At 48.2% G+C, this 16,838-nt stretch overlaps 2 protein-coding genes across 3 annotated transcripts in view; one reads left to right on the plus strand and one right to left on the minus strand.

Moving 5' to 3' along the window:
* Positions 1–16,838, minus strand: part of LOC122376704 (calcitonin gene-related peptide type 1 receptor-like) — a 102,726-nt gene that overhangs the window by 40,711 nt on the left and 45,177 nt on the right. The window contains exons 3-7 of the mRNA XM_043356622.1: positions 11,771–11,909; positions 8,297–8,419; positions 1,881–2,079; positions 1,376–1,514; positions 891–1,047 (exon numbers count right to left, since the gene is read on the minus strand). Of these exons, the coding sequence (XP_043212557.1) occupies positions 891–1,047; positions 1,376–1,514; positions 1,881–2,079; positions 8,297–8,419; positions 11,771–11,909 (757 nt within the window). The remainder of the gene's footprint in view (positions 1–890; positions 1,048–1,375; positions 1,515–1,880; positions 2,080–8,296; positions 8,420–11,770; positions 11,910–16,838) is intronic.
* Positions 13,841–16,323, plus strand: LOC122376713. Of its 2 annotated transcripts, none has more exons than XM_043356648.1 (3): positions 13,841–13,935; positions 14,446–14,558; positions 15,722–16,323. In XM_043356648.1, exons 2-3 carry the CDS (start codon positions 14,452–14,454, stop codon positions 15,984–15,986), a joined length of 372 nt encoding a protein of 123 aa, XP_043212583.1. In that variant the 5' UTR covers positions 13,841–13,935; positions 14,446–14,451; the 3' UTR covers positions 15,987–16,323. The 2 variants fall into 2 exon arrangements, with proteins under 2 accessions (XP_043212583.1, XP_043212592.1); XM_043356657.1 differs by lacking the exon at positions 13,841–13,935 and adding an exon at positions 14,134–14,266.

Genomic DNA, 16,838 nt, shown 5'->3' on the forward strand with positions numbered 1-16,838 from the left:
CAAATAATGAACAGGTGCATCAAAAAGTAGGTATGTAAACGCCGAGCACAGAGGCTCCGGCGTGAGAAATTGCCCAGCTTTGCGCCGTGCTGCCATCCACCTGTTGAACATGAACTGGGTGCTGGTGAAGATTGATTGGTGGGTCCATGCTGCTATGCAACAACCTCTGCTTAGTGGTCACCCAGGCTCAAAGCCACCCACTCAACCCTTCAGACAAAATTTACAAAAGTTTGGTGTGCTTTTTGTTAAATGTATTTGCAAAACACCTTCTTTATAGGCTCAGAATAAACAAAGTATGATTTTCCGCGTAGTGGAGCCTGGGTTTAATGACAACAATGTCACGTGCTTCAGGATGACAAGCAAAAAACGATATCACGCAAAAACCGACAAATTGCAAAACCCAGCAAAACCCAAGGCCCTATATAGAGCAAAACCTATTTCACGGAAAACCCGCAGACACGGATAAAACGCGCGTGAAAAAAAACGCGTAGTGGAGCCCGGCCTTTACACTCAACAGCGCGAACCTAAAAGCAGAATCATATCTTATTAAGTGTTAAGATAACAATCAGTTTCATACTCGTATATGGACTTATCATATGGGTGTAGATTTTGAAAATGGATCAGAATTCAGAGGTTAGTTTTACAAGATAGAAAATATCCGACTGTGATAATTTATTCAAGTCGCCGGTCGCCCACAACTTCCGACGGACACGCAAGCAAAAAATAGAAGTTGATGTGAAAAAATATCCGTTAAGCTGGCGTATTAGGTCGACGGTCATTTTTTCGTAACGATGGTAAAATTCTGAGGCAATTTTCTGGCCGGTTTTATTACGACCATGAGCAGAGACATGCTCTAAAGCATATTCACATTCACTCATTTTCTTTCTTACCCCATCCTATGAGGTAGAACACTAGTAGACTCTTCTGCTCCGCAAACGCTGACGCTATAAGCTTGTGCAGATAAAACCCTTCGCAAAACTGCCACAAGTAGTTTGTGAGGCGGCAGTACTTTGTGAGTAAAAATAATAGCTTGCACCCAATGCCATTCTGAAAAAGAGATAGATCCGTCAGATTAGAGGTTGAAGAAAAACATCACTTACAGCCAAGCCAACAAGTTACAATAGAGATGATCCTCACGGTATATTTTGTGTGCAGTGGCGGATCCAGGGGGGGGGCAAAATGGGCATTTGCCCCCCCCCCCCCCCAACGACATAATTTTAACATTACGCCTATGGACGATGCATGGAAAGAATCGATAAATTGTTATGGTTTGCCCCCCCCCCAAAAAAAAACTCTGAGCTAGATCCGCCTCTGTTTGTGTGGTACTTTATTGAGTGTGACCAGTTCACTCTGCCCGTGTTGGTTGACGGATTACCTGTTGGACGATTGAAGGACTCCCTCCCTTCAGTTCGTCGAGGATGACAACACATTTGAACACAATGACCATCACTGAATTCAGCAGCAGTGACATGAAGAAATTCTTGTGGATGCTGACGCGATGAACATTCAGCTGTCTGAAAAAAAAATGATCACTGATCACTGCGATTTACAACAGATATCAAACCCGTCTGTAAATATGTTGTTTACATCGTTAATTAAGCTAGCACCGCCACGTTACATAAGCATCCGTTTTGTACTGAAAGTTTGTCGCTTGCCGATATGTCAGAAATGTGCAACGGTGTAATAAATAACATGTTAGACTGATCTGTGCTAAGCCATCATGGATTACATAGGCGTGGCATCGTTGAACTTAAAATTTTATTACATAACGGAATAACAACCGCATTACTCCCGACTCTAAGACAAAGCTTTCGGCGAATTCAACAATCCCTAAAATACCAATCCCTAGCCAACAACAACCGTCAGATAAATGCGCTCACCTGTAGCTGAAGAATATTATGAGCGCCGGCACGAGAGCCACGATGGACACGGCGTTGGCCGTCACGTGCACATACACCCTCCGCAGCAGCTCGGTCAGCTGCTTACAGGGCCCGTAGTCGGACCACTCGCGAGTCTGGTTACGGCTGTTGAGAATCGTGAACCACCGGCCGGTGTGCTCACACTCCTTGGTGGCGTAGTCTGTGGACAGAACACAACGTCAGTCGGTATCCTAGTAATAGATGTTTGTATTCTGTATTCTGTATTCTGTATTTGCATTAACCGACTACAGGCCTTGCAGCCCATTTACAGTGGCAGTCAATTTAAACTAGTAACACAACACAACACATGCACACAACGATGACAACACATTACATGTACGTTCCCTGAGAACGAGCAAACTCACGGATGTCCGATAAAACGGAGCACGATGATGCCAACATGTCAGCGGTGGGTGTATGTTGCAAGAAGCGGTTACATAGCACAGGGATACGGACAGTGAACCCTGACTTCACAGTGTTCACGCGACCGAAAGGTACGTGGAACAGCCCTGTCTGTCGAGAGCGTCTGTTGGGGACTGCTAGTCCGAAGATTGCCATCAGGTAAGGGCAGTCAATCCTATTGCGATACACATTGACTAGAAATGAAAGATCGGTCTGTACAAAGCGGGACTTAATCGAGCACAAACCAAAGCGGTTCAGGAGACACACGTAATCAAGACTGGAGCCGTCTCCGTCGGAGTTTGATGCCAGCCACATCAAAAAACGATGCTGCATTCGCTCGAGCCGCACAAGATGGGTCTTTGCTGCACCGCTCCAGACAACGCTGCCGTACTCAGCAATTGAGCGGACGTGAGCTTTGTAGGCGGCAAGCAGCGCAGTTCGATTGAATTTGACCCGCCGGGGACATCGAGGCAACTGTACACTGCGCATTATTAGGCCTAACATCTTGTTACATTTCCGTATGGTGGCATCAACATGCTGCGAAAACGTAAGCCTAGCGTCCAAAAGGATGCTTAAATCGCGCACCTCCTGACAACGATTAAGCACATGACCATTAACTCTGTATGTCGACTGAATGGGAGTTGTCCTAAGGGTGAAAGTGATCGTTTGACATTTAACCGGATTGAGTTTTAGTTTCCATGTTTTACACCAGTCGTGAAGCTTGTCTAAGTCCGCCTGAAGTAAAGCAACATCATCATCGGACCCCACTCGGTGAAACAGCTTGACATCATCTGCATATAACAGGCAGCCAGTCTCCATACACTTCGGGATGTCAGCAACAAAGCACGCGAACAACAAAGGTCCCAAAATGCTGCCTTCGGGCACGCCTGACTGCACAGCAGTCCACGCCGAATGCTTGCCGTTCAATACAACGCGCTGCATGCGATCGCTGAGATAGGATGTAAGCCAGGAGTGAGCAGTGCCAGTGATGTGAAAGGATGAGCGGAGTTTATGAAGAAGTAGGACATGGTTTACAGACGTGAAGGCGGACGAAAAGTCGGTGTAAATGGCGTCTGTCTGTTTACCTTTGGAAATGGAAGACCAGCAGTGATCAAGGAAGCAGGACAGGTTAGTGACACATGAGCGGCCTGGCAGGAATCCATGCTGTTGGCGGGGATGGCAGGAAGACAGACCGGCAGGAGGTTCTCCAAAACTACCTTCTCTAGGACTTTTGAGCAAATTGAGAGCAAGGAAACGGGTCGGTAATTGTCAGGGATTTTCTTGGAACCTTTCTTATGAATGCTAACAACATTAGCCTGTCTCCAATAGGATGGGAAGTACCCACAAGAAACAGACATCTCACAAATGATTTCAAGTGGGACGGCTACCTCATCAGCACATTCACGCAGAATGCGAGGCCGTCTGGGCCACAGGCCTTGTGCGGGGACAGCTCCCGCAGTAACTGAGCGACCCGGCCTCGCGGCACAGTGAAGCGGTCTGTTCCAGGGGCACCGAGCACCGGCGCCACCGGCAGTGCATCAACCGCCGGGTCGCTAAACTTACGGGCAAAACAAGCGTTCAAACAGTTCGCACGCTCGCCATCTCCACGATATACACGACCGTCACATTCCAAGACAGGAGACACTTGTGCTGATGACTTAACTGCTTTGACAAACGACCAGTAACGTTTAGGATTGTCTTTAAAGTCATCAACAAGACTCAATAGATACTGACGGTATTTCACGGCTACCAGCGATTTAAACTCTGCCCTAGCGGCAGAAAACCGATGAACATTTTCCAAGGATGGATTTGCTTTTTTACGGCGAAAGGCTTTTTTTTTGTTTTTTCCCATTTGATTTTTTGGACGTCTTGTTTTAACCCGCGCCCGCCGTTTTTGGTACACCTTATCATACATCAATTCTACACATGTTGTGAAAATTTCAGACCAAGGTCATTCAAGGTCAGGTCACCAGGTCACTTGAAGTGACCTCACCTCCTAAAAAGTTTCAATGTCTGTCAAAGCTACACCGAGTGACCGATCACTTTGAAACTTTCAGCGATTGCTAAGAGCAATAGCATGTAAAAAATGTATATCTCAGAATTTTTATATCGATGACCTAAGGTCAGGTCAATTTTGCGACCTCCCCATTATAAGTCAATGAGAGAAAATTGAAATGCGCCTCTTTTTGACGAAGGATATTATGAACACTCCCAAACACTGAATTTCAAGTGGTTTAGTTACACTGAACATGAAAATGGTGTCCGTGACCCCTGTTTATGCCCTGAGGTCATCTTAGGTCACGAATGGTATCTAGCAGTTTTTCGCAAATAACTTTTGATAGAGGCATGCTAGAGCGATGAAAAGGCCTTACATGTGTTCAGCTCGACGATACGGATCGACTGATATGCAACATGACCCTTCCCGGTCAGGTCATGACCTTGACCTGAGGTCAAATTTTCAAGTTGACCTTTCAAGGTCAAGTTATAGTTAATTCGACGCGTCTTGACGAGAGGAACACGATGCCGGTAACAGTAAGCTCGTACAATGCTTGGTTCAAAAGTTATTGCAGAAAAACTGTTTCCGAAAAAATCGGCTATTTTTGCAGTTTTTGCCCCCTGCAGGCAAAACCGTTGACGTTAGGTCAAATCTGAGGGAATTACTCAGAAAGGGCGTTAATAGGGCTATCGAATGCGCTTTTCCGTGGCGCTGTAGCTCTATTGGTTCCCGAGTTATGCGTTGGCTTCTTGGAAATTGTCGACATTCGACCTGGAAATCGGCGAAATTTTGCCTTCAATGACCTCTGGTGACCTGACCTTTGACCTGACCCAAAAATTGACCGAAGTGATTTCGTCATTATTTTTGACGCTCTTTCGAACACCGCCTTCGGCGTATCGCTACGTGGCCCAGGAGCCGAGTTAGAAGGGGGGGTGTGTGTTTGAACACCCCCCCCCCCCAGCAGGGCGTGGAAATCCAGGACCCCCAGCCGGGCGCGGGTTAAGTAAAGCATGTAACTTAAAGCTGTTTTAGCATAAGAAAATACAATAAACTGGAGTTATGTTTCTCTTAAAAAAAAAAAATATAATAAGTGGGCACCTGTTACTGCACCTCACAGACTAATGTTTGCACCAGGGGGCGACACGGCTATTCGCGCAATGTATTCATTTATGGGCCGCGCGGGGCCTCGCGATGACGCGGCTGGAGGCAACTGCTCAGCGCGCTAGGATACTTCTGGCGGGGCCAGGCGCTGAACGGTGTGCAATGAATGGGTTATGGTCGGGCAGACAGAGATGAGGTATTGAATTTGAATTGACATCAGCAATCGGGTGGGGAAGGAGAACGTTTCTAATCGAGCTTGGGATGGAGAAAGCCGAAAATATCACGATCGGCTCATAGCTCCGACAGGGCCGGTGCCGTACCATGTGTCGTATATTTAGGCGGGCAGACACAGATGAGTTATTGGATTTAAATTCACCTTACCATCGGTTTCTGCTGGGGTTTGAAGACGTTTTTAGTCAAGCTCGGAGTGGGGCAGCCCACTGGCGGATCCAGGGGAAGGTATTTGGGGCAAATGTCTTCCCCCACAACCAGGGCAGCGCCCGAAATCGCTTTTCGAGAATAAAAGAAAACTTCACAGCTTTTCTGAGGAAATGTTGGTTAATCACACTGCACAGCAGTGCGCAAGGAATCGAAATCCGAGGTTTTTTTTAAATTAATTCCGAGAAACCTTTTTGGGGTAAGCCCCCGCAGTGTCCAAGACCGCTTCCTGGATCCGCCAGTTGTGAATAAGTCACGGTCGATACCGAGCTTCGGCGGGACCAGGCGCTGTATACGTTGTTCTTTCAATGAAGAGGTGGGCAGACACCTAGCCCCACATCCTACTGCTATGCCCGTGCCTCTGTGGGTGAAGCACTAAAGCATCACGGAATCCCACAGGACCTGCGAGTCGATGAGGTGGCCGCTTTGGCCGCCGGGTACTGCAGCTCCCTGGAGTTGCCTGGGACCGATGGCAAAACAACAGCTCCGGCGGTGCCCCTATGGGCCGTAGTAATTAGTGAATTCCCGTAATGTAGAGATCATATCCTCAATGATCTCCATTACCATTTTATATTCCTTAACAGTATGACAGACCAATTATGCTTGCCTACGTTCAGGCATTACCTCTGATGGTCATACGCCCAGTACAATATGTGTTGTCTGTCAAACAACAATCGACGACGGGATCCCTTCTCATCATCTCCTAAGCCATCGGTTGTCAATTCACCCACCCTGTTTCCCTAAAAATAGACGGTCAGATTCGGTCTGGGTCCTTACGACCCCTTTAGATTCGCCAGAGACGGGATCGGATCGCCGTTATTGCACCCGTCTTAGTGTCTTTAACCCGCGCCCAGCTGGGGGTCCTGGATTTCCACGCCCTGCTGGGGGGGGGGGTGTTTGAACACCCCCCCCCCCTTCTAACTCGGCTCCTGGGCCACGTAGCGATACGCGGAAGGCGGCGTTCGAAAGAGCGTCAAAAATAATGAGGAAATAACTTCGGTCAATTTTTTGGTCAGGTCAAAGGTCAGGTCACCAGAGGTCATTGAAGGCAAAATTTCGCCGATTTCCAGGTCGAATGTCGAAAACTTCCAAGAAGCCAACGCATAACTCGGGAACCAATAGAGCTACAGCGCCGCGGAAAAGCGCATTCGATAGCCCTATTAACGCCCTTTCTGAGTAATTCTCTCAGATTTGACCTAACGTCAATGGTTTTGCCTGCAGGGGGCAAAAACTGCAAAAATAGCCGATTTTTTCGGAAACAGTTTTTCTGCAATAACTTTTGACCCAAGCCTTGTACGAGCTTACTTTTACCGGCATCGTGTTCCTCTCGTCAAGACGCATCGAATGAACTATAACTTGACCTTGAAAGGTCAACTTGAAAATTTGACCTCAGGTCAAGGTCATGACCTGACCGGAAGGGTCATGTTGCATATCAGTCGATCCGTATCGTCGAGATGAACACATCTAAGGCGTTTTCATCGCTCTAGCATGCCTCTATCAAAAGTTATTTGCGAAAAACTGTTAGGTACCATTCGTGACCTAAGATGACCTCAGGGCATAAACAGGGGTCACGGACACCATTTTCATGTTCAGTGTGTCTAAAACACTTGTAATTCAGTGTTTGGGAGTGTTTATAATGTCTTTCGTCCAAAGGAGGCGCATTTCAATTTTCTCCCATTGACTTATAATGGGGAGGTCGCAAAATTGACCTGACCTTAGGTCATCGATATCAAAATTCTGAGATATACATTTTGTACATGCTATTGCTCTTAGCAATCGCTGAAAGTTTCAAAGCGATCGGTCACTCGATGTAGCTATGACAGACATTGAAACTTTTTATGAGGTGAGGTCACTTCAAGTGACCTAGTGACCTGACCTTGAATGACCTTGGTCTGAAATTTTTACAACATGTGTAGAATTGATGTATGATAAGGTGTACCAAAAACGGCGGCGCTCCGCGCCGCCGTTTTTGAGATATTCGCGAAAAACCACAAGGGGGGGGTGTTCAAACACCCCCCCAGCAGGGCGCGGGTTAATACTATGACAGCCTCGACCACGGACGTCGGACGGGGTGATCGTTCCACGAATGTACCTACGCACCATCCAGGCCTAGGATGCATCGAGGTTTAAAAGAATGCAGTCTGTAGATCAATCAACATAACAATGGTGGTATGCAACCACATTAAAATATCCCCCCGGCTCCCGCAACGTTCCAACGCCCCTCCGTTATGCATTCGCCTTGTGTGTCCGCCGAGCCGGCTTGCCTCCAATGACGTCATCGGCCGGCCGGCGGCGTTCAAGGTCAAACGGCTGGTGTCCTTACCTGGAGTTCTATAGCCTTGGTTTGCACTGCTGCAGTGTGTTTGCCCTGCCTGCAGCACTGGCTACCACTCACGGTCACAGTGTGTTTGCCCTGCCTGCAGCACTGGCTGCCACTCACGGTCGCAATGCGGAGTGTTGTCGAAGTAGACGTAGTCGGGACAAACGGCGGTGGCCGTGGATCCCGGCGCCGCCGCCTGCCAGCACTGCCAGCCGTCCCAGGTCGGCGGACACCAGTCCGTCTCTGAGGGAGGGAGGGACACCACAGTCAGCTGGGCACTCAGAACACTGCCAGCCGTCCCAGGTCGGCGGACACCAGTCCGTCTCTGAGGGAGGGAGGGGACACCACAGTCAGCTGGGCACTCTCGGTACCTCCCAACACTGTCAGCCGTCCCAGGTCGGCGGACACCAGTCCGTGTCTGAGGGGAGGGAGGGACACCACAGTCAGCTGGGCACTCTCGGTACCTCCCAACACTGTCAGCCGTCCCAGGTCGGCGGACACCAGTCCGTGTCTGAGGGGAGGGAGGGACACCACAGTCAGCTGGGCACTCTCGGTACCTCCCAACACTGTCAGCCGTCCCAGGTCGGCGGACACCAGTCCGTGTCTGAGGGGAGGGAGGGGACAGCACAGTCAGCTGGACACTCATAGGACCAGTGGCACTGCCAACCGTCCCAGGTCGCGGACACCAGTCCGTGTCTGCATGGAAGGGAGGAACATCACAATCAGCCCGATATCAAACACTGCCAGCCGCCCCGGGTCGGAGGACACCAAACCAATCTGAAGAGGGATGCACCGAGGGGAACATAGCGTCCATTTACTTCACTGAATAGACCAGCATCTGCACTTGCCTTCAAACCCTCTCGCTTGCATCGGCCATCTATCAGTGGGTGGATTCTACCATCGAAACCTCTTCAACTGCTGCGTCATATTCAGTAGTTCTCAGAGCGACCGAGTTTCAGCTCGTTATGCCTATCTCAACAGCGCAAGACCCGCACTTACTGGAGAGCTAAACCAGCAAAACAAGCTGTCCCCGAGCGCCAGCCAAGAGCGCTGACTAAAGAGGACTCCTTGTGCGAAATAGCAGGTACTTCACACAATTCAGCGGAGAGCTTAATACCGGACGATTGGGTCATTCACTTGGAAATTCAGCGGAACAGCTGTAGGGTCTCAGAATACAGCATTTAGCACACCGCAGTGCCTTAGTCCTGTCTGTGCTGCGTAATTTTGCAAAGAACAGTGACAATGAGCGGAAAGGTTCCATTAGCTTCTTTGTAAGGGTACCCCATGGGACCATGGGGACTCAACAGATGACAAGAGCCAGTGCTCAATTCAGTAACTATAGCCAGAGCTGCAGTGGCCTGGTGCCCACTGTGCGACCGAGTCTGTTCGGATGACGACTGCTGCAGACCGGGCAGAAAACATCGGCGCTGTCAGCTGCCTGACAGAGCACCGTTAGCAATGACAGAAAACACGCATCCGATGCTCCGCAGACCAAAGACAAAGTTCGAGAATTACCACACAAACTTTCCGTCTCCCGACTGGTGGAGCACTAACTTGGTGTGGGATAGCACCAATTAGGTGTAAGTTTACTAGGAATCTGCAGTGATACGGTTCAGCACACGCAGCCGGCAGAGCCCAACCCGATGGAGAGCAGAACATATGTACAAAAATCAATGAGGGTGCCTGATCCTGTCGCCCACTAGAAGTATATGAAGAACCCGTCATTTCTGTACCATGTTGTAGAGTTTTTGCGTCATCATTCGTGCATACTCCAGTGCCAATCATGTTTTCATCCATCTTTAAACCCGCATAAGTCCATAAAAATGTTATTTCCTTACTTTTACTTAAAACTTGGGTCGCGGTTCTTATTCATTTTCCCTAGAAATTTCTGTCGGTTTACTTCTATTATAATTGCTATTGCTCATTATGAGATGAATATACGACAATAAATGTGCAATTTTTTGGTGTCACTGTGAATGCGACATTCGGGTTCAATGTTTATTAAGTCCCACAAATCCCACTCTCATCAAGTACAAATCAAGTCAAGTAATATTTCCGAGCTTATTAGACTATTGCATAAGCTTATCGAACGTAATTAATCACTAAAAATCACTCAGGCAAGTTGCATTTACTTCATGATTACTCGATGGAATTTAATCGATGAATGGACTGTGCTACGAGACATTCCTTTCCAGTACGTAACGTGTAATATCAATCTACCCTCGGAATGTTCCTTTGTTCAAACGATAGAGTGCAATAAGCATGGTAGCCAACGGACTTAGGCAAGTGATATGGCCTCTAACCAGCGCAGGTATGTATGTATTTATTTGAACGCCCACAGGTATGACACCCATTTACAGACGCAGTCCGATACTAAAACCTAAGTCGCAGGTAAGACGGTTATCGATTCTACGCGCAAAGTCGATGAAATATGACATCCCAAAATGTACTTCAATTGTAACAGGTGTTTGGGAAGCGCCCAGAGAGTGCCAATTATACTACAGAAACGTCTATCCCCTCCGTGTGTTTAGCGCCCAAAAGTTGCACCACGTTGGCCTTTCTCTACCCGCCCGTGGATACAATGATTTGTTGTAATCGGTTATCCGTATCGGATGTTGTGCCCGGTAATCAACATGTTCACCACGCACATGATATTCATTAATTCTCTTCCATACTAAAAGGTAAAACTATTTTGACGAAAACATATTCATATTTCATAGGGGCGGGTGAAATGCTGCATTGGGTTTCGTGACAGAGTAACAGAAAGCGATGAATACAGATACACCACGCAAGAGGGAAGAAAACGGCGCAGACATACACAGCCAGACAGAGCGAGAGAGGAAGAGTGAGGACTGAGGAGTATGACAGATGAGGAAATATGCAGTAATAGTGAGCATTCACCTGCCAGGCGATTTCAACCAGAGCCATGCGGAGTCGATGGATTTTCGGCGACTCCGACTCCGACTCCGGCTTTCAAAAACCAGCTCCGACTCCGACTCCGACTCCGGGCAGAATTGTCGACTCCGACCGACTCCAACTCCCGACTCCGACTCCGCAGACCTAGCAGGGCTGCGGAGTCGACAGATTTTCGGTGACTCCGACTCCGACTCCGGCTCGGGTTTTTAAAATCGACTCCGACTCCGACTCCGGTCACAACTGTCGACTCCGACCGACTCCGACTCCTACTCCGACTCCGACTCCGCAGCCCTTATTTCAACTCCGTTCAAAAGTCGCACAACTAGAAGTCACATGTGTGTGACGGGAGACCATCGTGAGGGCTGTGCCTGCCTTTCTACTTAGCAGTTGTACTCCAACTGCTCCTGGTTGTGACAGCCACCCAGCTGTCAGCACTTACAAAAGAGGAGGCGGAGGCGCCGTCACCCTCACTGCAATCGTACGTGTCTCGTACTGTGTTGTACTTCAGAACTCACTTCGCCACAGGTGGTTAGAAGTGTCGCGAGCCATCAGAACCACTTGGAATAGAGGTGCAAAAAACAGACGGCCGCTGATTGGAACGCCTAGAAAAGTATCTACTCGTTCAAAGTGTTCAAAGTGGTCCAGTCGCTCCTCCGTACAGACGAGTAATACGCTCACCAGTGTTGCCCGCCGCGGCGATCATTCTGTGGCAGCAGGAGACGGCGTTCTGGCAGCAGTCGATCCACTTGGCCACGTCCTCCGGGCGTACGAAGGTGGACAGCAGGTCCAGGTCCGGCTGCAGGAAGTCGGCCTCGACCTGCCGCAGAACGCAGCGCCAGTTATAGGGGCGGCTACTGGTCCACAGAACACAGCGCCAGCCAGACACCGGGAGTCTCACCAGAACGCAGCGTTAATTAGGGGCTCACCAGAACACAGCGCCAGTGAGACACCGGGCTCATCAGAACACAGAGACAGTCAGATGCCGGGGCTCACCAGAACACAGCGCCAGTCAGACGCTGGGACTCACCAGAACACGGCGCCAGTCTGACAACGGGGCTCATTGGTCTGCATAACACAGCGTCAGTCTAACACCGCGGCTCAAACTGTCAGACCAATGCAGAAAAAAACAATTAACATATCTTCATATTTCACCGGATAAAGATTGCCGTTAATGAGAAACAAAGAATGACAGTCGCTTATGATGTTAATTAACTAACAATTCAGATTTCACTATGGACAATGACATACAATGATAAATCATAATGCGAGCGAATTCGACTGTTATCTCCCTAAACAAATGCAGACTGACTTGCTCCAAAGGCGCATTCAGAGAAGCGGTCTCGAACGCTATACAGGGGGAGGGGACATACCCCAAAGTAGTTTCTCCAAATTCCGAAACCCCTTCGGATTCAAATTTCTTATGCACTGGTTAGCATTTGTGCAGTTAAGACTAACATTTTCCTAATAAAAGTTGCTTTGTTTTATTTTCATTCTGAAACACGGAAAACTTTCATTGAATTTAGACGCTGCTGGGAGGTGGGTGGATTATTACCCCAACTACCCCACCTCTGGATCTACCAGTGACCGTGGTTCTTATCTTCCCAGAAGCCCCACGCTCCGCAAATATCCTGCCCTTTGTGGGAGATCGTTCGCGGCGACATGCAGAGGACAAAAAACGCTCACGTCAGGCTCTGCCGGCCACTATTTTCGACGGAAGTGCACAAATGAGCGCCGCTGAGTGCGACATGCCACCGTCCCACTTCTGTCTACGAGTAAAGCCATCCATACGTCTACCGAAATCGATGGGAGACGGCTACACATCGCCCGCTATCGGTAAGCGATAACCATCGCCGTCCATCTCTCACTTTTATACATCATCCTAAAGTAATATTAGTGTTGCCAGTGCATTCGCTCGTAAGGATTCAAGGTTAATCAAAATATTAAGCATCAGAAAAGCAGATGACATCACTCAGACAAACTTTGATGTTCATGAGATAGGGCACACATCCAACAAAGAATGTGATTTTCTTGAAGAAAAAAAAAACAAATTGATAAGAGTCAAATGAATATTGAATGTTGTGGTCTACCTTTTTCTTGGGTTTCACGTCAACTTGGAGATTTCAACTCAGCTTTAACTCATGGCGCTAACAAAGGGACTCGAACGGCCCCGCGCACTCGGTTTTTCGCATGAATAATTCCCGCACAAAGAGGCTGATCATAACAAAACCATCAGTAGCAGTTAAACAATTTTTAATTCTTTAAAAATCCCTGACCCTGGCTTAAATTACCTTTGACCTTCGACCTGACTGAGACCATCCCTAGTGAAAAAATCCTTAAGGATTTCGCCAGAATCCCCACAATCCTTAAGGATCCATAAGGACCCATATGGATCAGATGTGAAATCCTTAAGGATTCTACGGACCCTCTTGAATCCTTAAGGATGCATTCGCCGATCCGTAAGGATTTTAGGGCGATGTTTGGTATCCTTAAAGGAAGACTGCCACCTTCAAAAAGTTTTCTCAGATCGGCCCATGATTTTTTCCCTGGATAAAACGAAATTTTAGAATTCACCTGGCAAGCTATCATCACGTGAATCGCGTAAAAAATTATCGATTATCATAAATTTTCAATCGGATAATGTCTAGCGACAATGTTGACACATCACTAGACTTCAAGGTCATAAGATATGGAAGCGGGTTTTGTCGCCATAAACGGCGCGCATGTTACAATTGAAATATACAATGTTTGGTTATGTATGTCGTGTTTACGCTTTTGGAATTGCCTGTTTTAATGAGTTATGTTATCTATATCTTAAAATATTCCAATTCTGATTCATCTGATAGGCCTACATGTATTTTGGCATGTGATATTAAAAGCTATACTTTTTCCAGGTTTATATGAATAGTGATAGACTAAGTTGAGACAAATGCTATTTGAATAACAAATACCTATGGTATTGGAAAAGTTGTCATGAATCTGATAGTGTTTCCATTCCAGCACCAATTTCCCAGTCTTCAAAGTGTGGCAGGGTGCTCAATCCGTGACAAGATGTTTGGGACAGTCAAAACATTGCCCCAAGCGGAATGCCGAGACCTGGGCAACCCAATTCCTTTCATGAGGGCCCCTCATGAATATGATGAAAATGATATAATGATGAAGTGCATCATTTAATAAGTATGAGAAGCGAAACGAATCAATGCTGTGACAAGCTTTCAACTTCTGCCCCAGATTTCCTTGCTTCTGCCCCAAAATTCCTCAAACCTGCCACAACCTGTGGTGTGTGCCCTGACAACATATTGTCAAGACCTGCCACGTTTTGCAGACTGGCCCATTTCTGTATGCCTACCTTCCAGGTGAAGATGCCTGGTGAGCGAGGGAGAGGACAAGGACGGGTGAGGAGAGGAGGTGGTCGAGGGGCAAGAAGAATTCTCAACTTTTCACCCACCGCCCAGCCCGAGCCCCAAAGGTAATTGCCATGTGTGGCCTAGCCTTTATCTAGGTTGCTAGCCAATATATACTTTAATGATTATTGCAATTAAAATTATCATGTACCTACCTTGAAAAGTCAGGTACACTACAAGCAGAAATAATACAACCTAATCTAACCTTACCTAACCTTACCTAATGTAAGATAATCTCACCTGACTCATTGTGTGGTTTGGTGGAAGTTATAAATGTTTTGTGAAAAAGATATGGTTAGTACACAAAACATTTCTAAGGATGTGTTCTTTCTAATCATGTTTTAATTTTGTGAGTCTCTTCATTTTCTAAAGAGTGCAAAAGGAGGTATTCAACTCTGCTCATGATAATTCAAAAGGAATTCTTAAATACAATGCACCAATGAATCACTGATTTTCACTTTGTGGTTCATCAGAAAACACATTCAACATCATTGTCTTTCTATAATGAAAGATGGCACTAAAACATGAACCACTTTTCTTTCAGAAAAGTGGTGCTAGGTGAACTTGATACAGGTGAACTAATTACTTAATACTTAGGACACATGGTACAAGTCTTGATCTTATAGTGGGAGGCGGCTCGGGTTGGAGATACACGTACAGCCCTCTGCAAACTGCGTGGTAGGTATTCTTTTTTCGACAAAAATGAGAATAACGCGAATACTATGCTATCGGTCATTCGGAAATCGTAACAGTAAGACGCGCTAGACCCCGCCCCTTAGATTGGCATCATCACCGTATCCATTTTTCATCTAGTTCGGCAATTAAACCCAAAAGTTTATATTTGCCCCCAAAACAAACTTTTGCATTTTGTCGCCACACAAGGCGTAAACCTTGTTTATTGATAAACCTAATCGAAGGAGTGGAGCATGGCGCATCTATTTGCAGTGAGTTCCGACCGACTGATAACATAACCTTTGAGTTATTATCGGTTTTGTCGAAAAAAGAATACCTACCACGCAGTCTGCAGAGGGCTGTACACTGATTATTAGGGAGACCATTAGGTACCGTTAATGATTTTACATTGCTGTGCGATACGAGGTTGTACCTAGTGATGTTGCGTCATTTGTGGACTTCCCCCTGCGAGTTGTCTGGTCCTAGGATTTCATGCACATCTTCCTTCACTTCAAACTGGGATTTACCGGTGACGTGTTTTCTCTGTGTGCGCCAGGTGTACCAGTGGAAGCTCCTGCACCACGTGCACCGTCGTCACAGAGGAGATCTGCGAGCAGCTGCGCCGGCGCGCCGCCGCCGTGGACTCCGACAGTGGGGTCGAGGTGGAGGTGAGCGACGCGAAGGACGGCGCGGCCGGCGGCGCCCCGTCCGCCTCCGGTGGCAGCGCGCTCAGCAAGCTCAACGAGGAGACTCACGCCTATTGCCGCGGCGCGGCCCCGCCGGCTGGTGACCGTCCGGAAACCCAAGCCGTTCATGGGTGACTGAGTGAAACGAATGGACGTGCATGTGCGTTTTTGTTCTGTGTATGCGTGCGTTTGGAAATGGCGTCTCTATGTGCGTGCTTGTTTTGTAGAAGCGCTAGCGGTGCCGACGGACCCAGCGATGGCGCGGAGGGCTTTGATGTACCGTGTGTCTTTGATGTTGATGCATTCTCGTGTTTTGTTGGTCGCGCGCCCAGCAGCACCGTGTACATAGCCGGGGGCGTTTCTGCTCGACGCCACGTTCTGTTCGTTGTATCTCAGTGCCAGCTTTTTGCTCCAAGTCCCGCTCGTGGAACACGCGACTCGCTCGATTCAAATAATAAATATACACTTCATTCTCTAACAACCTGATGTCCTCTCTCTCCTCTCTCCTCTCTCCATATAAAAAAATACGGCCACGGTGAGTAGGTGCCGGCCGGCGGTAACTGCCTCCGGCCGGACGGTTCTCATTTGATATGTGACAACAGTTAGGAATGTACCACCGCCATAGTACCCTCCATCACTGCCGGGCGCGGCGGTCCCCGCACACAGGACCGGCGGGGGGGGGGGGGGGTAGCGACCGCCGCCGGCTGCTGGCCGCCCATCAGCTGCAACACCAGCTGCTGCAGATGGACAAGCTGCTGGCGGTCCTCGTTTAGCGCGATCAGCTCCTGTTCGCGCGCCGCCGACACAGCGTTCACAGCGCCGCCGCCGATGAATTGCTGCAGCCGCGCGCGCAGCTCCTTTCGCTCTCTGATGAGACTGAGACTGAGCCAGCCAGAGCCAGAGTCGAGACTGAGCCAGCTGAGTCTTGACGGACCGGACAACACACAAGGCGCCAAAAACGAAGCAACATGATTGGTCGACACATCG

The sequence above is a fragment of the Amphibalanus amphitrite genome, unplaced genomic scaffold, assembly GCF_019059575.1.
Source record: "Amphibalanus amphitrite isolate SeventyFive unplaced genomic scaffold, NRLGWU_Aamphi_draft 000042F_arrow, whole genome shotgun sequence".
Taxonomy (NCBI): Eukaryota; Metazoa; Arthropoda; class Thecostraca; order Balanomorpha; family Balanidae; genus Amphibalanus; species Amphibalanus amphitrite.

Bases quoted from the DNA above. Each gene is read 5' to 3' on its own strand.
- LOC122376713 (XM_043356648.1), top strand. From the start codon at position 14,452: ATGCCTGGTGAGCGAGGGAGAGGACAAGGACGGGTGAGGAGAGGAGGT. The intron at 14,559-15,721 runs GTAATTGCCATG...TGTGTGCGCCAG, and splicing joins GCCCAGCCCGAGCCCCAAAG to GTGTACCAGTGGAAGCTCCT.